This window comes from Mesoplodon bidens, assembly GCF_964165515.1.
Source record: "Mesoplodon bidens genome assembly, chromosome: 11".
NCBI lineage: Eukaryota > Metazoa > Chordata > Mammalia > Artiodactyla > Ziphiidae > Mesoplodon > Mesoplodon bidens.
In genome coordinates, this window is record NC_138167.1 from 81998296 (window position 1) to 82020461 (window position 22166).

The 22166-nt window shown below is 37.4% G+C and overlaps 1 protein-coding gene across 1 annotated transcript in view; it reads right to left on the reverse strand.

Annotated features, from left to right (window-relative positions):
- The window catches only part of CFAP54 (cilia and flagella associated protein 54), a gene marked incomplete at its 5' end in the record, with an annotated part of 331419 nt that overhangs the window by 69768 nt on the left and 239485 nt on the right, over nt 1-22166 (reverse strand). Inside the window, 5 exon segments of the mRNA XM_081249749.1 lie at nt 4339-4562; nt 5965-6138; nt 16027-16168; nt 16685-16783; nt 21648-21744. Of these exon segments, the coding sequence (XP_081105875.1) occupies nt 4339-4562; nt 5965-6138; nt 16027-16168; nt 16685-16783; nt 21648-21744 (736 nt within the window).

Below are 22166 nucleotides of genomic sequence, written 5' to 3' on the forward strand. Positions count from 1 at the left end.
CAGAGTTGCTTGTAGTAGTCTCTTAGGATGCTTTGTATATCTGCGGTGTCTGTTGTAACTTCTCCTTTTTCATTTCTAATTTTATTGATTTGAGTCCTCTCCCTCTTTTTCTTGATGAGTCTGCCTAGTGGTTTATCAATTTTATCTTCTCAAAGAACCAGGTTTTAGTTTTATTGATCTTTCCTATTGTTTTCTTTGTTTCTATTTCATTTATTTCTGCTCTGATCGTTATGATTTCTTTCCTTCTGTTAACTTTGGGTTTTATTTGTTCTTCTTTCTCTAGTTCCTTTAGGTGTAAGGTTAGGTTGTTTACTTGAGATTTTTCTTGTTTCTTGAGGTAGGCTTGTATAGCTATAAACTTCCCTCTTAGAACTGCTTTTGCTGCATCCCATAGGTTTTGGATCATCGTGTTTTCATTGTCATTTGTCTCTAGGTATTTTTTGATTTCCTCTTTGATTTCTTCAGTGATCTCTTGGTTATTTAGTAACATATTGTTTAGCCTCCATGTGTTTGTGTTTTTTACGTTTTTTTCCCTGTAATTCATTTCTAATCTCATAGTGCTGTGGTCAGAAAAGATGCTTGATATGATTTCAATTTTCTTAAATTTACTGAGGCTTGATTTGTGACCCAAGATGTGATCTATCCTGGAGAATGTTCCTTATGCACTTGAGAAGAAAGTGTAATCTGCTGTTTTTGGATGGAATGTCCTATAAATATTTTTTATATTTATATTTATATTATGAATTTTCTATTCACTTTTTTTTTTTTTTTTTTTGCGGTACGCGGGCCTCTCACTGCCGTGGCCTCTCCCGTCGTGGAGCACAGGCTCCGGACGCGCAGGCCCAGCGGCCACGGCTCACGGGCCCAGCCGCTCCGCGGCATGCGGGATCCTCCCGGACCGGGGCATGAACCCACATCCCCTGCATCGGCAGGCGGACTCTCAACCACTGCGCCACCAGGGAACCCCTCTATTCACTTTTTAAAAATGTAATATCTAATTGCTAATGAGATTAATTACATAAGCTAGTCGATGGGCTATATACTGAGTACTTTTGATATGTTTGATTTATTGTTTGAAAGGAATGAAACAACAGACCTACCAGAAGCACTCTTGTTCGCCACATCCTATAAACAACAAATCACTTTGCACTAATCAAATATTTGACCTTATGCAGTCTGTCACGGTCTAAACATGAATAACTCAGCATTGTGCAGCATTTTAATCATGTCCTTTTTGTTTTTTTGGAATTTTTAATGTAATTTGTTTAGCACTTTTGTTTTTCCATCACTAAGCTTCAATAGACTTGACAACATACAGCTTCACAAAGCTGATGAGGATGACATGTAGCAATGATGGTCCTGGAAAGGCATCTACTTCTTTGTGGGGGAAAAGCAGATTGTATCAAAGTATGGAAAGAGTTTGACTGAAATAGCCTCCTGAGTGATTAAAGGCTCAAAAATGTTATTATAAAAATCAGCCAAGCTTGGAGTTTATTTTTTTAAAAATCCAAAGGCTTTATGCTCATTTTCTGTCTACCCCAGTGAAACAAACACATGATTGGGTGGCTTGCACCTGTCAGGCAAGCGACAGTGATCTCCAGAGCTGATTATCCTGGGAGAGTGTTACACTAATTATATCCCCCCCCCAAAAAAAGAGCAGGTAAAACAACTCTTTGATAATATTGCTACCATTCAAAATATCACATGTATTGATATTTACACTGTATTCAAGGTTGTACGTTTGGAGCGTCATCCTTAGGAACTGGATAATGATAGGCTGCCCTTAATATTGAAATATTCAAGCAAAGCTCCTTTCAGAGCAGTATTTACAAAATCACACATATCAGTTTCCAAACTCTTATAAAATATTCACAAGAATACATCCATCGAAACTATAGTTCTCAACCTTCCCATTCTCTCTCCCTTACTCCAAAACACCTGAAGTGTCTGGGACATGTGGTAGTAAACCTCAAGGTAGTCTCAGTTCCGAGGATGGGTGAACCAGACTCTGGTGTTAGATGGAAACGATGTGACCCCACTCCACAGTTTCCTGCACTGTGGAGGGCCAGACATTAACGATACATTCCTGGCCTTTCCACCTCCTCTCACTCCTCTCCCTCAAGAGAATTACTTGATTGGTGAATTTGAGAAAAAGAATTTTGAATATGCATTATTCTGCTCTCTCTGCTTCGGAGCATACTGTTTGTAGGGAGTGAACAGTCTCTGCTCCTTCATGCAACAGATTTTAAAGGGTTTCTGTCCCCACAGATTTTAAGTAGGCCTGCAATGATCCCCCTCCCTGCCAAAACCCCCAAGCCTGGATTGGTAGAACTGTAAACTTTGCTAATCACGACTAGGGAGACCATTTACCAGTAAATGTAAACCATATCCTACAATATCAACTTTGTGATTCATAAAGTTGGGTATTTATTAATTCCACCATGGCTTACTCTTTTATTTCTCAAAGATTTAGAATCTAGGGCAGGAAATGGAAATGCTGTGTATTGGCCATCCCAATACCCCAGAATCCAGAAAGTAATTTGAAAAATCCTCGTATGTGTATTCCAATACACCTCCCTGGTGCCAACTCCATAACCCCAATTGAGGATCACTTCTTTAACTGAATTCTTAAATATTCCTTAGTTGGTCTTTCCACTACTTTTTAAAATCACAGTTTATTCACAGTCACCCTACTCTCTTGTTCCAAAGAATGATTTTAAAAAAATAATAATTTTATTATTATTTACCCCAAACATAAGGTTACTATACTCCAGTAGGATAAAATGAGAAAACGTTCCCATTTGGAACAAGCCACATTTTCAGGTCACTTCTCTTGGATAGTTGAAAACAGAAACATGAATGTGTCTGGTATGGGCAAGTCTATAATTATAAAAATTAAAGTACTGTATGGTGAAGTCCAAAGTCAAGATAATTCAAAATAAATGAATGTTTTTTTTCCTATTTTAGAAAGAATTCTATGCAAATGATTTGATTTATTCATTTCACAAATACATATTGAAAACTTACGTTATGTCCTCTTAAGTTTTCTAGTATAATCTCAAACTCTGTATCTCAGAGCTGAACATACCAGCCTTCTCCACAAACATTCTCACCCTCTCGCCTCCACTGTATCTGCTAATGGTGTTACCATGCTCTAATGATCACAGAGGTTCCAAATGATGAAATAAACATTGATCATTCTCTTGTCTTCACTTTCCATCTCCACGGGGTCACTAGGCTGTTTTGTTTTGTTTTGTTTTCAATTTTACTGAAGCCATATCTTTTACATCCATCTCTTCCTTTCCATTCCTATGGTCATAAGCTTGATTACTTCATCAGCTCTTTCTTGGATAACTGCCTTTCGTTTACACTTTGCCAATCAGCCCTACACGCTACTGACAGTAGAAATAACTTTATAATTTTCATATTCTTCCTGCTGTTAACCCTGCCATTTTCTCTTTAAAAGCATTCCTGAAGTGCTGCAATTTTCCTTTCTGCTATAACTCTACCCATCTCTCTCTGCTACCACACCAGAGCTATGCACTGCGACTATGACTTATCCATTCCCGCTTCCTCTACCAACTAAGAGTGTCTGGCATATTGTTAGTATTCAACATATGCTTGTTGAATATACCAAATTTGAAACAAATCTCTATTTTTACTAAAACTCTGTACTGTTTCCGTGTCTTCCAATTCATCCATTTTGATAGTATATTTTAAAACTACTATTATTCAAGACCCCAGTAGCTTAAAAAAAAACTTCATTCATACTCCTCTTTTTATGTATCTTCAATAGGTAACTTAAAAGAAGTTTCCATATTACATATTTTGGGAAAGCCCATCCAATTTAATAACACTTGCCCCCCCCTCAAAAAAAACAAAGCTTCAAGCTTTTAACTTTACTTAAAAAACCTTCCCTTTACTATTTATCACAATCGTGATTGCAAAAAATACACAGAATGAATTTTTTTTATTACATGTGTAAAACAAAGGTACAGAAATTGGACATAGATTTAGAAACTCAGTCTAGTTTTCTTATTGGGTGATTATATTGAAATTTGTATAACTTCTTGGCAAAATGACTCCCTGAGAGATACTGTTATGTGTAGGAATATAGAAAATTCTGAGACATTTTGAAGATTTATGAGAGCAGCAGAACAGGACATAAGAAAAGAGAAAATCCAGGATGTCTGGTTGGCCTCTCTCTGGTAAAACAGAAACAAGCCTTCCCAGGAACTCTGAGGGAACTAGAAACCTTTGTGCCAGCATTGAGGTTAATGTGCTTCTTTCGGAAATATAAGGAGTCTTACAAAAACATATAACATTTTAAAACATTACCTTGCTTGATGAGTCATATAAGAATTCTTCTGGAAAAGATGGATTTTCTATGACTTGAAATAGTTCTTTTGGAAATTCATCAATACAAGAAGAAGAATATAGCTGTAAGAATCTTTTAAGGAAAAAATGCATTTCTTTTTGGCGCAAAATCAATCCAGAGTTGAAAAGAGAAGTGAGAAGTGTGTCATCTGGCAAAGACATTCCAGATCCTGGCTTCAGAGATGCTTAAAGGAAAAAAAAAAAAACCAAAACACTAATATAGAGTCATGTTAGATAACAAAATGGTCTCACTATCGTTGGCCTTTGCTCATTAACTTTATTCCTGTATATCCCTACCTCAGCTAGTGGCTGCCCATGACCTTCCTCCATTTTTCAAGATTATACACTAATAGAATTGCTTCTGGCCAAGCTTAACAACGCAAAATATTCTATCTAGCTTATTTTGGGTTTTCCCCCCAGAAAAACTTAAAGCAAAAATGTAGGTGCAGGTAATTTGTTTGAAAACCGATGTCAAGTGAGAGAACGGGAAAAGTGTGATAGAGAGAAGAAAAGAGCCAATGAGAGTGCGTTATGAAAGGGCTACAGCTATGGACAAGGAGGGCTCAGTCCTGCTGAGGACCTCCTGGAAAAAACATGTAACATTGTTCCATCAGTGTTACAACTATCTACCAGTTCCCTACCTCAGGTTACTGCTGAGTGTGTGGAATCCCTGGTACTTCCAGGCTGTCCTGCTTGCATGCTGGGCCGTAGTAACTTCTGAGAAAGCCCAGAGCAGAAAGCAGTAAAATGTGGGCAATTGACATGGGAAGCACCAGCAGGTGAATCCAGAAGTGAGCTGAGTTGATAAGGGGGAGGGCATCACCAGAGCCTGCTGCACTGGCTCATGTCCACTTCCTTGACATTGAACTCTTGGCCCCATCACGATGCACCTTCTACCCAACACCTTTCCGAGTGCTTGTCCATCCCATCGCTAACTCCCAATAACCATGCTAAGCCACTCCGTGACTCGGCCTATTTGCCCTGCTGGCTTCTCCATCACTGGGCGCTGGCATGGTCAAGTTTGCCAATAAGCAACACTGAATCACCAATTTTATGGGCACAGATAAACACATTGTCACAAAAACATAGGAGGAACTGATTTAAAGCAGATTATACAAGTTTTTCTGGATATTCTTTAGATAACATCAATGATTTAAAAGAAAAAAACTGAACAAAATCCAAAACTTCGTGGAGTTAAATATCCTATCTTCCCCTTTACATACTGGATACTGGAACACTCTCTCCTTAAAGCCAATATTTCATCTTGTTCATTTTATAAGCTGTCACATTATGGTCACTCTGATTCTTAAACGTTTTGACCCACACACCACTGTGGCAGTCTTGGGGGATGCCTCTGGATGCCTCCTTCTAAGGACGTTTTTAAATATATTGAAATACAGTTCTATCCAAAGGTCCATGTATCTCAGTTTAAGAACCCCTAAAATTTCCATCTTCTGATGAGAGTTCACTCAGAAAGAAGTCAAAGGTATTTTATAATTCTAAATAAGAAATATGACTTAAACAATAAGTTTAAACAATATATTCCTGGAAAGGAATATATTCTTTCTTAACACAGAAAAGGCCTACCTAGCAGTTTGCTCATATTATTAATTCTTTGCAGGTGAATATAATAGCGCAGCAGAAGAATCCATGTAATATCCACTTTAATTGGGGTTTTTTCCCCAGTATCTACATTCTCATATATCTCATCACTAGGGTAAGAGAATGTACAGGCAGTCTGGAAGGCAACTTGGTAGTTATCTGAAAGTAAAAAAAAAAAAAAAAATTGGAATACAAATATACTTTCCTTGAAAAATAACCATATGTGAAAAAAGAAAAGCAAAACTCATAAAGGAAATACTGACACTTAGGACTGCATTCAATTAAAAAAATTTTATATCACAAAAGACACCAAACACAAAGTTAAATGACAAACCATAGACTGAGAAAAGATATTTAGAATACACAAATTATTTTTTCTCTACTATGTAATCAATAAGAAAAAGTCAGCTAGTTCAACAGAAACATGGACAAAAAATTTCAACAGGCAACTCACAGAAAAGGAAACCCAAATGGCCAAAATTTTTTAGCATCATTAAAAATCAGATAAATGCAGTTTAAAATGAAATACCATTTCACATTCCTCAGGAATTAACAGAAACTAAAATCTGAAAATAATAAATATTGTTAATAATGTGAAGAAACCAGAATTCTCATACAGCACTTGTGAAAGCAAATTCCTGGGCAGGGTCTAATAAAATTTTAAATGCAGATACTCATATATGTGTACCAGGAGTCTTGCAGAAGACACTCATGGCAGCATTGTTTGTATTACCAAAGAAAAGAAAAAGGAAACTTGAATAAATACAGGCATTAATTTGATGGCATTTAAAATGAATTAACTAAATCCATAAGGGAGAAACTATAGTCCATGGGACAAATCAGGCCCATGCATGTTTATGTATGACCCATGAGCTAAGAATGGTTTTTATATTTTTAAGTGGTTGAAAAAACTTAAAAAATAGTATTTTGTGACATGTGAAAGTTATATGAAATTCAAATGTCAGTGTCCATAACTAAAGCCTTAATGGAATACAGCCATGTTCATTCATTTACATTTTGTCTATGGTTCCTTTCACATTAACACAGCAGAGTTGAATAGCTGCAACAGAGACCACAAAGTGTAAAATATTTACTATTTGGCCCTTTATAAAAACATTTACTGACCCAGACTTTGCTCATGAAAGACAAAGTGGAGAAAAATACCTAAAGATAATAAAGTAACATAGAGACATCAATAGCCTCCACACAAAAACAACAACCAGTAGAAATCTAATGAAAAAATTTTGCAATACCAATAAAAAGGTAAAATATCCAGAAATAAACCTGACAAGAAGTATACAAGATCTATATAAAGAAAACATTAAAACACTCCTAAGGGACTAATATTTTTTTAAAAGGCATGAACTAAAAAATATAGGACACAAAATATTCTTGGTTAAGATGACTCAATAAAAGAAAAATTTTATTTCTAAGATAAAATATAAAGGTAATGAAATTCCAATGAAATTATGAGAGAGCTTTTTTAACTAGACAAGCTGCTTCCAAAGTAAAAAAAAAAAAAACAATTTTGAAAAGAAAGAGTAATGAGTGGGGATTTACTCTAATAGATATTAAATATATTATAAGGCTACAATAATTAAAGCTGTGTGGTACTGAAACCTGAATAGACAAATCAATGGGAAATGAGTAAAAAGTACAGAAATAGGGTAGCCATCTGGAAAAACTAAAATTGTATCCATTTGTTATTTTTAAATATTCCAAATAGATTTCCATAAATTAGTAAAAGGGTCCATGGGAGAACTTATTCATAGTCTCAGAATAGGGACAAAACCTTTCTAACTATGACATAAATGCAAAACTTATCAAAGAAAAGGTTAATAATGTATACCATTTAGAAATAAAAAGTTTCCTCATGGGACAGAATCACCATAAAGAAGGCTAAATAATAATTGATAATTGAAATAATATATTTGCAAATAATATCACAGTTAAAGGGGTGATTTCTATAATTAAGAGCTTCTACAAATTTTTAAAGAAAAGGCAACGGAAAACCACCAACTCAAAAAAAAAAAAAAGAGCAAATCATAGGCAGAAAGTTCACACAAAAGATGCTTAAGCTTAGTCCTAGTAAGAGATGCGTAAATTAAAATTAAATCTTCCCTTCCTACTATATGGACAAAGGTTTAAAAATGTTTATACCTGTATCAACAAGGGTATGGGGAAAAATGACCTTTTATTAATTACTGGCAGGAAAACAAATTGGCATAACCTTTATGGAAGGTGTTTTGCAAACCTTATCAAAATTACAAATGATTCTACCCTTTGATACAGAAATTTTCCTTATGGGAATTGACCCAATCAATATACTAGCTTATGAGCAAAATTTTATACATATATAATTATACATATACTATATATATAAATCATATACATATGACATTTATAAATATACATATATATCATTTATGTGTAAAACTTTGTACATAGGTTAGTATATCTATTGGGTCAATAGATATATATGTGATATATATATATATCTAGAGCAAATTTGTATGTAATAGCAAAAGGGTAGAAACAACCTAAATATCTATCAAAGGAAGACTAATTATGGTGCATCTTTATAAAGATTATGCAACAATAAAAAGAAGCTACGTATTGATTTGAAAAAAATTGCCAACAGATACACTTACATTAGGTTGAAGAAAAACAATGAGGAAGGAGCATAAAATTATGCATACTAATGGTTATACTGTTATTTGTATTTTTAAAGGAAAAATATCAGTGTATTAGTGTGCACCATATTGGTTCACTCAACATTTTTCCTAATCTCTGAATGTGCTTACCTATATTGAAGAAGTTGCAGAGATAAAAATCACATTTCTGAGATTTCCTTGCAGCTAGGGCCCTGGATGAGATTTAGGTATCACAAATTCAGTGCATTCACGAAAGACCGGAAGTTGGCACAGGACTAAGTGGTGCAGAAGACAAGAGTCAAAGCATCTTTTGCTTGTGTGGATTCTGGCAGAGGTGGTGCGGTTGGTGAGGCTGCAGCTAGAGCAGAGTCTTCCTATTTTGCAGGCAGATTTCTGATTCTACAGCTTCCCTTATGCTTTGGTCTGAACGTCTGTGTTCCCACCCTCCTGAAATTCATATGTTGAAATCCTAACCCCCGAAAGTGATGGTATTAGTGCCTTTATAAAAGAGGCTCCAGAGAGCCCTAGCCCTTTCTACCATGTGAGGACAAAGCAAGAAGGCACCATCTATGCACCAGAAAGGGGGCCCTCACCAGACACTGAATCTGCTGGTGCCCTGATATTGGACTTCTAACCTCCAAACCTGTAAGAAATACATTTCTGTTGTTTATAAGCTACCCAGTCTGTGGTATTTTCTTATAGCAGCACGAACAGACTAAGACACTTTATAAAACAAAAGAAGACAAAAACCTGCATTCCCTTGGTGATCCAGTTATGTATGGCTTAGTCGTTTCTGGATGCTCAGCCTGGAATTTGTTTCTTTAGCCCTCACAGGGATTTTGAAAGTCCTTTAATAAATCTCCTCCTGCTTAAACAAATTGGAGTGGATTCTATCCTCTATAACAGAACCTTGACAGTTTGTATAAGCATGTGATATCTCTAGTAGAGAACACAGGAAACCAATTGTGGTAGGCAGAATAATGGTTCCCTAAAGATTTCCATGCCCGAATCCCCAGAACCTGTGAATATGTTAGGTTACAGGGCAAAGGAGAATTAAGGTTGCAGATGGAATTAAGGTTGCCTGTCAACTCACCTTGAAATGGGGAGATTATCCTACGTTATCCATGTGGGCTTAGTGTAATCATAGGGGTCTTTATATGTAGAAAAGGGAAGCAGAAGACTGAGTGTATCAGAGTCAGAGAGACTGAAGATGCTACTCTGATGGCTTGGAAGCTACAGGAAGCGGCCACAGGCCAAGAAACTCAGGTGGTCTCTAGAAGCTGAAAAAGCTTAGGAAACATTCTCCCCCAATGCCTCCAGAGGAATGTAGCCCTGCTGACACCTATTAATTTTAGCCCAGTAAGGCCTATTTTGGACTTCAGAACTCCAGAACTGTAAGATAATATATTGCGTTGCTTTAAGCCACTAAATTTGTGGTTACTTGTTACAGCAGGAATAGGACCTTAATATTCTGACAACACTGACTGCCTCTGGGGAGGAGAACTGAGGCACTTGCAGAGAAGATGGAAGGGAGACATTCTCTCCATACCCTTATATGACTTTTGAGTTGTGATTCTTGAGAATAAATTACCTATGCAAAAAATTGAACTAAATTAAAAGAAAAAAAGAACCTCGATACATATTTGGCCAATGTCATTTGGTCTTTTTTTTTTAAAGATTTATTTATTATTTATTTTTGGCTGTGTCGGGTCTTAGTTGCAGCATGAGGGATGTTTGCTGAGGCATGTGGGTGGGATCTTTCGTTGCGGCGTGCGGGCTTCTCTCTAGTTACGGCGTGTGAGTTTTCTCTCTCTAGTTGTGGAGTGCGAGTTCCAGAGTATGTGGGTTCTGTAGTTTGCAGCATGCAGGCTCCCTAGCTGAGGCGCACGAGCTCAGTAGTTGTGGTGTACGGGCTTAGGTGCCCCGCGGCATGTGTGATCTTAGTTCCCTGACCAGGGATCAAACCAGCGTCCCCTGCATTGGAAGGTGGACTCTTTACTAATGGACCACCAGGGAAGTCCCTGTCATTTGGTCTTTAACGTCACAGAGAAAAATTAAGACCAGTTCAATTTCTGTTCCTTTGTAGAAAGTCTGCTTTTTCTGACTGTTTACAAGTTTTTTCTTCCTCTTTATAATCCAAAAATGATGCCAAAATTTGTCCAGGTGTCATCTGTGCTATCTTTATCTTCAGAAGAATTTCTTAGAGGGAGAGTCCTTTATACCCTGCATTGAAGAGTATCCCTTTGCAACAGTTTCCACTATCCCCAGCCAGATCTGCATGCTTTCACTGGTTCTGGGCCAGTATTTATGCTCATTTCCCTGCATCATTCAGGAGGTGTGAATTCCAACCTCACAGTCTTAGGTGGTTTCTGACTTCTCCCCTGTGGTTGCTTTTTGGCCCTCACTGGGCACTTGGCATGTTGCTCTGCAGCTACGCAGGCCAGTGGGCAGTGTACTTCTAGTCCTCAATTTGTGGACAAGCCCTCTCTGGACGCCAATGGTATGCAGTTAGCTAGGTTCTGACTTTCCCTACCTGCGGGGCCCTCTTTCCAGACCCCTTCTTTCACCAGGTATTCAAGTCCCAGCCCTGGCTGTTCCTGCTCCAGTGACTGCTCAGCTGCCGCTCTTGCTTAAAATTTCTCTTTTTACTTTGGTGACTTGGGATCTCCCTTTCCTGATTTCATGCTCAGCTATAAATTAAAACAATTTTGGTTCTATTTTATCCAGCCTTGTAATAGGTTTGTATTGGGGAGGGCAGAAGCATCTTTCATGCCAGCTCAGGCCAACAGGTTGACCAGAAGTATCGATTCTGCATTTTGATTTCCTGGTAAAACTTATTTATCACACCCAACGCAACGATCCAGGGCACTGCCTTTAGAATTGTATAGATGAGGGTCTATATTAGCCATGAACTATCACCCAGAGTTCAATACCTCTCCCAGCACCTTGCCTCATTTAATAAATGTGCATAGTGACACTCTCACAGGACTTTCCTAAAGGATAAATGAAATCACACAAGAAAGCACCAGCACACAGCATCAGGAGTGACTGCTTAGGTTCTGCTAAGAGTTTCAAACCATCTTGTTAGACTTCCTTTGGTTCCTTCAAGGGTCAATCTTCCTCTGAGTCTTCAGGATAGCATCCCATTGTGTTCATGTGGCAATATTTTCTCACGTGTCATCTGTTGTTTCTTATTTTCTCACTGTTGACTGTCTAGAATAGGGTCTCTTCATGCCTCGTGTCCGACAATAGAGAGTGGAGAACGTATGCTCTGCCCTTGGTCATGGTACCGTCCTTTCTCAGATTTACGTGAGCAAAGGGCAGAGCTCTGAGTGGAACATCTAGACTCTTGCAGACATCTGCCCAGGACAGCTCTGCTTCGCTGAGGATGGTTCTCATCATACCCTCATTGTATGAATTGCTGACACTCTGGACTGATACAGCACATATACACACACATGCTCATACACACACACACACACACACACACACACACAAAATCACTGTTGTAAGCATGAATGATTTATCTCCATTCTCACCTGTACATCGTTTAATTATTCAGGATTTGAGGATATAATGTGTCTCCCTAGTTCCCCACCACTATGGGAAATTGTGTCTCAGAGGAATAGAAAAAGCCAAGAGAGCAGCAGAGGAATGACATCTCAGTTTTTAGTTGGCATTGACCCATGTCTCTGAGCCAGGGGCAAGGCAGTATGGGAAAGACAAATCATATTTTTTTCAGGATGGACGGTTTTCTCTGTTTCAAGAGGCAAAACATGTACTCGCTGATTCTCGGTCAGTTGATTCTCAGTTCTGCTCCATAGATCTCTATGTTCTGACAGTAGGTTCATCAACATTGATTTTTGGCATGACACGTATTTATATTTTTCCATATATCTAGAGTATTTAGTTGTGAGAGGCTGCATCCGGAACCACTAATCCTAAATGTTGCTTTTAATTCAAAGTGTATTACAGAATTTAATAATTTTTAATCCTAGCTGAATTTTTTACTAAGCCCACAGGAAAATCAAGACAAAAAGATGGTGTATATTTGAATATAACTGGGCCCAAAGTAGACATGGAGTAAATGTTTTTTCGCATTCAATCTAAATATGGTCCCATATCACCAGTAGCATCATTTCAGGGTCTCTATTCCTACCAGACAATGTAAAAGAAACCTCAATAAATTGGACCAGCTACAACACTCACTTCTCTTATTGTTCTATAGACATCATACAATTGCTCTCTGGTTCTGGCAAGATGATCTATATTCCATCCTCCACACGTGACTGGTCTATTTTGTCACCATGTTTCTCTGATTGTCAACTGCTCTGCTGAGAAAATGAGCTCCCCCTCCTATCTGGTATCCATGCCTCCAATTCATTTGTATCTGCCCCACATGTACTTCTAAGTTCCTCATAAACTCATATGCCCACCCCACCTGTGTCCAGCTTTAGATTAAAATACATTAATCTGCCTCCATTAATTAATATGGTCCTCTTAAAAGCGGCATTTATATAATTTCAAAGTGGATGCCTGTTCTGATGGCCAAAGACTGGAAGCTCATGGAAGGCAAGACCCACTCCTTGTTGTGTTCTGTGACTCCTCCCTCCCTCTGGACAGAAATATCTGGTACAGGGCTCGGCACACAAAAACAATGGATATCATTTACCACATCGTGTACAGGTAAATGCTAGTGAAGGTAAATCACTGAGGGGGTTTTCTCCTGGATGCTAATATATGCTAATGCAAGGAAAATCAAACAATTTTTATTCGTTATTGTTGCCCTTTAGCAATTCATTATAATATGAACCTCACTGCCATCTGGGTATTTGCAGCAATCAGTTGGGGATTCAATATTTCCTTCCAACCCAAATACTGAAGTGAGGGAAATCATAACATGAATTAATGATCAGTCTGCTAGGAATATACTGGAGGGCAAAATTATTATTCTTAAGGCAAAATACAAAATGAATTGGACTTTAAAACTTGGTCATTTCAAATTACTATCTTGGTACAACAGTAAAGGAGTGCTAATGGTACAAAATGAAAACTGAAAATTGGAAGATGGTAGGAAAACCACTGAAATAGGAAAGTAAAGCATAAATTCTAGTAATAAGCAGAGCTGAGATGAAGACTACCTGCCCATTTGGATCAATTAAGATCATCTGGTTAGGGGATGCCATTGCCCACAGGTGACATTACTAACTGATCACCGCAGGACCTTTTCCAGTGTTTCCATACAGAAATTCAGAATTCTTCTCAGGTGGCTACCAGCCATAGACTGAACGTGCCGTAAGTGACAGTTTGGATTATCATTCCACAAACATTCACACCCCTCTTCCTTCCTCTACAGGCAGAGTCTAATTTCCTACCTCACTGGTATTGGACTTGGCCATGTGACTTGCTATGCCTAATGGGATTTAATGTGAAGAAAGGCCTCAAGTGTGCTTCTGTGCTTGGTCTTGGTCTTGTGCTCTGGTTTATACCCTGAGAACAGCAGGTCCCAGGTAGCCACAGCCTCTTTAGCCTGGGTCTCATAACAAATGTACACAGAGTACACCTGAACTCAGCCTGCAGCCTGAAGCAGAACACATGAGACAAGTAAAAGAATGAAGTCATGTTGTTCTAGCCACTGAGTTTTAGGGTCATTTGGTATACAGTATAATTTTGCCAAAAACTGATTAATACAGCATTTTAGATGAAACTTATTTGTTATCCCTGGCCTAAAAACTGGTAAAACAAGAAAATGTCTAGGATAAAGTAGACAGACGTTTCAGAGGTAATACGGGGCCATTATGAAAAAGAAATAGCCATGTTGGAAGCCATGTTCAGCCATGTTGAATCACAGTCTTAAAGTTTTCAGATTTCAGTCTTATCCATAAATAAATCTAATTCACTCAGTCTTCAGATTAGGACAAATGAGGTTGAGAGAAATTAAATGATTTGACAGGATCAAGGTGTAAGTTGAACCCTCTTCATTATTAATATTGCATTCTCTTTGTAGCAAAACAATAATGTGTGCTTCTAAGAGGACTGCCTTCCTGGCATTCTGAACCAGGGAGAACTGAGTTGACGAGCAATGTCAAGAGAATAAAGCGGTGACCAGCCCCTGCTGCCAGACTGCCCTGCTTTGTCCCCTGGGAGCCTATCTATGGGGACTCTTAGGAAGGCCATGCACCCAGTCTGAGATCCAGGCCACGGTCCGGAAATCTAATGAAGCAAAATCCTACTAGGCATGAAGGCAATAAAAATAAGGAAACAATACCTTGGCATAAAAATCCATCTGACGGTTTAACCTCAGGGCAAACCATTTTTAGGTTGGAAAATAGTCTGGGCCACCTATTCTTCAGGAGAGAGTCATGAAGGAGATGATTTCAGACACGAACTCTTCAGCTAAGGGTGACTTAACCTTAACCAGCAGAGTAAGCTACTGCATATAGGTGTGATTTCAGAGGCTTTAGGAAGACCGTTCCCACCCTCATCAGGTTAAAGTTAACACTTTCATTCCCTTTGGCTCAATGCTCACCTAGTGCCAAGCAAAATTAGATACTGTTATTCCTAAAATATCCTTCTGGAAGTAAGATTCCAGTACTTGGCTCCTTAGAACCTATCTAAGTGTTTAGCACACAAGAAGGACTCAATAAATACTTCTTGAATAAATGAACGGGCAAACGTGTAAGTGATTGTTCAATATCTATGTTACTGCTGATATGACTTAGAGGTTTACATTATAGTTTACTAACCAACAAAGGCATCATAAGTAAGAAAAAACATAGCAGTAAAATCAAGTTTAAATTCCACTAACCTCTCATTCATTCATTTAACAAATATTAATATCAAATGACGGCTATGTGTAAGCAATGTGTGATTTTCTGTAGACAGAGCAGCAAATCAAATAGCTAAAGTCCCTGCTCTCAGGAAGCTGACAATAGTTTAATAAGAGAAATAGTTCAAACTTGCACAGGCACACACACACACACACACACACACACACACATATATAAAAGAACTAATAAGAAGGACAGGGAGTCATATGAGAGTGTAAGAGTGAGTACACATTTTAGAGGATCAGAGAAGGTCCCTCAAATAAATAATCCCAAAAGGTCTCATTTGAAATGTGTGAACTGGAAAATAAACAGACATCAGGAAATACCATTTTTTCACAGAGCCCTGCATCTGAAATGCAGCAGCAGATGGAGTACCATGTATGTATGTACAGTGAGCTGAGGCCCCTATGCTTTAGCAGCTAGATCCTAAGACCTCATCCTCTTCCAGAGGTTCCCCAAACTATTGTCATTTTTAAGTTAAAATCTCTATAATTAAACCTTTGAAACTTGATTACATATGACATATATTACAATTTTATAAAATGCCTAACATTCAAACATACCAAGCAAATAATCTGTGTATGAAGACAAAAGATCCATGGTGGCAAATTCTGGGATATTCAGTAATGCCTGTTGACTAACTTTATCAGTTCTAGCATTTGTCTTTCCGATAAGTAGGTTGATTGCCAGCACAGCCTCACTGACCTAAAATTAATGCATAATTAGAGTTCATAAATGCAAGCTTTCTGATTCATAGATTATCCATTAGGTAAATAATGTGAAAAAGCAAATTCATAAAATAACATTTGGTACACATTAGGGAAAAAATAAAGACAAACTGAAAAACAATATGTGATCCCCAACATGTAGTATATATCATAGTCAAACAAATCATGACTGTTGACAATTTAATCAATAAATAAGTCATTTTGAATAGGCTACCTCCCCTAGCTATAACAGATACTTGCCAAAATGTGTGTCAAATATGTGCACATGTGTATCTCCCATTATTTTCATTAAAGAAAAGTTGAATCAAACCAAGTCTGGCTAATAGCAATTAAAAATGCTACACATATAAAGAGCACTTCTAATCTTCCCAAAGAAACATCACTGGTGCAAATCCCAAAGAATGTGATATTTTCCTTTCTCTTGTATCAATACATTGTTTTGCCTTAACAGATGGGACGATAATAAGAAGAGTTAAATAAAACTCACACCAACCTGTGCAGCAGCTCTTATTGCAATCCAGGCAAATAAACTGAGCATTTCAGATTTATTTACTGTTGGTTCTTTAATAGAACTATGCCTTCTGGGAAGAGCCTAAAAAATATGGCAAATGTTTTATGACAAAGATAGATAAAGATATCATAAAGTTTCGTGATAGATTTCCTCATCTTCAGAAGATGAGATTTTAGTGGAACACTACATGGTCATTAAGTGTAATAATGTAAATTCATCTATTGACATGAAAAGGCATCCAAACTATCTTAAGCAAAAGAAAAGTATAGGTTACAAAACAACATACAAAATATGATCCCATTTTTTAAAAGATAGGTACACACATATATTCCCTGTATACACAAGCAGAGAAAATTATCAATATCCCAGGTTTTAAGGGTAATTTAATTATTTTTATCTTTTTGGGATTTTCTAGATGAGTTTACATTATTTGAATAAAAATAAAATAAACACAAACTGCATTTTAAGTAAATGTTATTTACCATCTTAATAGAGGATGTAGAAATTGAATATATATTGTGTGTAAAGACATCAGAAACAAGAATATTACTTAAAGGTTTTTGATAGGTATTTGCTATCAGTTTTCTAACTACAAAACTATTAAAGGGATGACTGTAATCATAATGTTCCATAGAATAGCAAAAAGTGACAATGGACGGAGATATGTTTAACATGGGAGGGTGTGTGTGTGTGTTCAGCTTTTAAATATAAAAAAGTCAATAGTATAGAAGTAAACAGAAACTCCACCAGAAACATAGTATCTGTTTTATATTTTTAAAGTATTAATAGTCAATTTTAAAGATTTAACTAATCTGTAAAAACTATTCAATTAGATTGCTTATTCTAATTTTTGATGGTCGTATTTTGGCCGATTTTTAAAATCTTCAACAAAACTCCAGAATAAAACAAGCAATAACAAAAATATCTTTCTTTTACTTCTGGCTATAAGCCTCCCAAGGAAAAAGAAATGCAATGAATAAAGCTAATGCCAGAGCAGGAAATACAATGCACAAAGGTGGCCTGGCCCAGATCAAGTGTTAAGTTTGGAGGTAGACAGATGATACCTGGAGAGATCTGCCCATGGGGAATCTAAAATCTAAGCAATATAGTCCTGTCCCAAATATGGAGACCCCAGTCACCAACTGTAATAAAACTACTTAGGCTCTGGTGTAGTCATTGCCAGCTTACTGACTATATAAGCTTGGGCAATTTACCTGTTTAATTCTGGAAACAAGGTTAATAGGCATTGAGTGAAGAATATAGAATAACATTAAATAACTATATTGTAAGAACAATTAGTGACACACACATTCAAAAAAGAGAGCTCAGGGCTTCCCTGGTGGCGCAGTGGTTGAGAGTCCGCCTGCCGATGCAGGGGACACGGGTTCGTACCCCGGTGTGGGAAGATCCCACATGCCGCGGAGCGGCTGGGCCCATGAGCCATGGCTGCTGAGCCTGCGCGTCCGGAGCATGTGCTCCGCAACGGGAGAGGCCCACGTACCGCAAAAAAAAAAAAAAGAGAGCTAATTTTGAATTGAGAGGAAGGCTTTATTGAGGAGGGATTGAGAGGTGTTCAACATTGAGTAGGAGATACTAGCTTATGCAAACAGGCAAGAAAAAGAAAAAAAAATGCATCTAGATAGGAAATGAAGAAGTTAAATTGTCTTTGTTTGCAGGAGACATGATGCTATTTGTAAAAAATTCCAAGATACACACACACGCCCCTCTAGAATAAATGTGTTTATTAGCAAAATCACAGGATACAAAACTCAATACTCATAAATCAACTGTATTTCTGTGTACCATCAATGAACAATCTGAAAGTAAAATTAAGAAAATACCTGTTCACAATAGAAATAAACTTAACAAAAATGTACAAAATTTGTACACTGAAAAGTAAAAAAACATTTTGAGAAAAATTAATATCTAAATAAATGAAGAGAGAGTTCATATTTATGAATTGGAGGATTTGACATTGTTAACATGCCAACTGTCCACAAATTGATCTATAGATTTAACACAATGTCTACCAAAATTCTGTTAGTTTTTTGGCAGAAATTGACAAGCAGATTCTAAAGTGTATATGAAAATGCAAAAGACTCTAAGTGAAAACAATTTTGAAAAGGAAGAAAATAACTGGAAGGCATGTACTTTCCAATTTCAAAAAACTTACTACAAGCCACACAGTAACCAAGACAATGGATACTAACATAAAGGTAGATTTATGGATCAATGGAATAGAATTGGGAGTCTAGGAATAAATATTTATATTTATGATCAATAAACTTTTTGACAAAGGAGCCAAGGCAATTCAGTAAAGAAAGATAGTTTTTTCAACAAATGGTGCTGAGACAAATGGATATCTATGTGCAAAAATATGAATTTAGAGCCTTACCTCACACTTTACAAAAAAGATTAATTCAAAATGGACCATGGACTTAAACATTAAAGCTATAAAACTTTTAGAAGAAAACATACGAGAAAATCTTCAACATCTGGGGTTAGGTAAAGAGCTACCAAAACCACAAAACATAAAAGAAAAGATGATAAATTGGACTTCATTAAAACTAAAAGCTTTTTTGTTTCCAAAGACATGATTAACAGCATGAAAAGACAAGCCACAACTGGGAAAAATATTTGCAAATTATGTATCTGATAAGAGACATATATCTAGAATATATATTTAAAAATTCTTACAACTCAGTGATAAAAAAAGATAACCCGATTTAGGTTATGGGCCAAGGATCTGAATAGACATTTTCCCAAAGAAGATATACAAATGGCTAATAAACACATGAAAAGATTTCAGTATCATTAACCATCAGGGAAATCAAAATCACAATGAAATATTACTTCATACCCACTAGGATGGCTATAACCAGAAAGATAAATAATAACAATTGTTATCAAGGATGTGGAGAAGTTGGAACCCTCATACACTGCTGGTAGGAATACACAATGGTACAGCCACTTTGGAAAACAATCTAACAGATCATCAACAGTCTAAACAGAGAGTTGACATATGACCCAGCAATTCCATTCTTAGGTATACACCCGAAGGAATTGAAAACATATGTCCACATAAAAAATTTGTATATGAATATTCAAAGCAGCGTTGATCATAATAGCCAAAAAGTGGAAACAACTCATATGTCCATCACCTGTTGAATGGATTAAGAAAATGTGGTATGGGCTCCCCTGATGGCGCAGTGGTTAAGAATCTGCCTGCCAATGCAGGGGACACAGGTTCGATCCCTGGTCCGGGAAGATCCCACATGCCGCGGAACAACTAAGCCCGTGTGCCACAACTACTGAGCCTGCATTCTAGAGCCTGCGAGCCACAACTACTGAAGCCCGCGCGCCTAGAGCCTGTGTTCCGCAACAAGAGAAGCCACCACAATGAGAAGACTGAACACCGCAACGAGGAGTGGCCCCCACTCGTTGCAACTACAGAAAGCTCGCACGCAGCAACAAAGACCTGCCAATGCAGCCAAAAATTAATTAATTAATTAATTATTTTAAAAGATACACAGAAAATAATGATCATAGTGTATAGAAGTATACTATTCTTTTCACTCAAATCTTATTTGTTCAATCCCTTAATTAATTAGAAACACCTCCCTAGAGAAGGCCCAAAAGGTGATATACTTCTATCCTAGAATCTTATCAATTTGCATTGCAAATTGCTATGGAAACAAATATTTTTGTTTTCTCTTATTGGACATAAAGATGTTTATCACACCACAAAAGTAAGTTTTCTATGTAATCATCTTGATGAAAAAAAAAAATAGCTGCTATCCACCTAAGGCAGCAACCACATGAGTAGCTCAGCTGACTGAAAGCTTATTTGCCTAAAGGTTTTAAATCATGTTTATGCTGCCTCAAAAATGAGAGATTTGACATCAAAATTTTCTGGAAAGATTTTTTGGTGGGTCAGAGGATTATTTAATAAGAATGAAATATATAATGTCTACTGAAATTTAAAGAATAAAAAACTAGACAGTTTTTCTTAAAAAATGAAAACAAAGTTACTGGGTTCATCCACCTCCAAACCACCCAACTTCCTGCCCAGAGGATCTCCCTCTGTCTGGATCCTTGGTACTCAAGTGTGGCCCACAGACCAGCAGCACAGGTATTACCCAGGAGCTCCTTAGAAAGGCCAAATCTCAGACCTCATCAGGATCACAGGATCCCTGGAGATGTTTCTGCCCCTTATTTGGAAGTGCTGCTTGAGGGAGTACATGCCTCTGCCACTCTTTACACGCTCCCTCCCAATCCATCAAATCCCACTTTCCAGCTCTTTCCACCACAGTCATTCACAATCCCACCAACCAGAGTTATTTCCTAATCCTAAATTTCACCACCTAAAGCACCCCCCCCGCCTTCCTTCACTTCTCTTCCTCCCACCTTTCTTCCTCTTGCTTTCTTCCTTTCCACGTTTATTATCTGTCTCCCTCCACTGACGAGTAAGTGCATGGAAACAAGCACTGAGTTTGTCTTGAATCTTGCTTTATCACCTTCCAGAGTACGGCCTGGGTCATAGTACGTGCTCAGTAGATATGGGATGAATGAATGAATGACTCTTTTCAACAGGTGATCTGTTTGCAAGCCACGTCAGTGGTGAAAACCATACATGTCCATCTGCTTAACCAATATGTCATTTCCTGCAATCTCCTGATCAATACTAATGACTTAGAGTATTTATATACACCTACATTTCGTGGATAACATTTTAACAGGCAAAAATGTCCACATGAAATCTGTTTCCAGAGTCTTATGTAAAAATATCGACAGAGGTATCTAAACATGAGTATGAGCATTAAGTAATGAATTAATTTCTTCAAGTCACAAAGAAAAAGTTTCTTTATTTCCACAGCACAGTGCTAGCAAAGTAAGCAAGTTCAAAGGCAACATACTTTAAATTTCTAATAAAATTGTTTGTTACCTTAATAAGTGTTAATGGTGATGCTGAAAGTTTGCTCTTTGGCTTCCTCATGTGCAAAAATAATAGGGCTATTTCGAGGTAGGAGTCTCTTACCAACCTAAAATGATACAGCATAGTACTTTTTAGATAGCTCACCATTCATAATCATTTTGCATCTTGTGTCAACAATTTCTGAGAAAATGAAAGGCAAAAATAGGCAAAACCAGCATCTGTTCCAAACTCACCCTCTTTTCAGAGCACTTGTGGCTTAGACATGGGCATCTTCCTTCCTACTGAAATTGAAAGCTCTTGAAGAGAGCTGAGCATTCTACCTTGTCCTGTGCTGGCAATACTCCATGCCATGACCACAGTGCAGTCCAGCATCAAGACCATTCTGGACTATGCCAGCAAACAAGGCACTAAAGAAGTGACGGTCAAGACTGGAGGAATCTGCCTGGAAAACCAGACCTCTCTCTCCACTCTCCTAGGTTAATTATAATAAGTTCGAAAGAGACACAGAGTTATGCTGAAAGCCGTGAT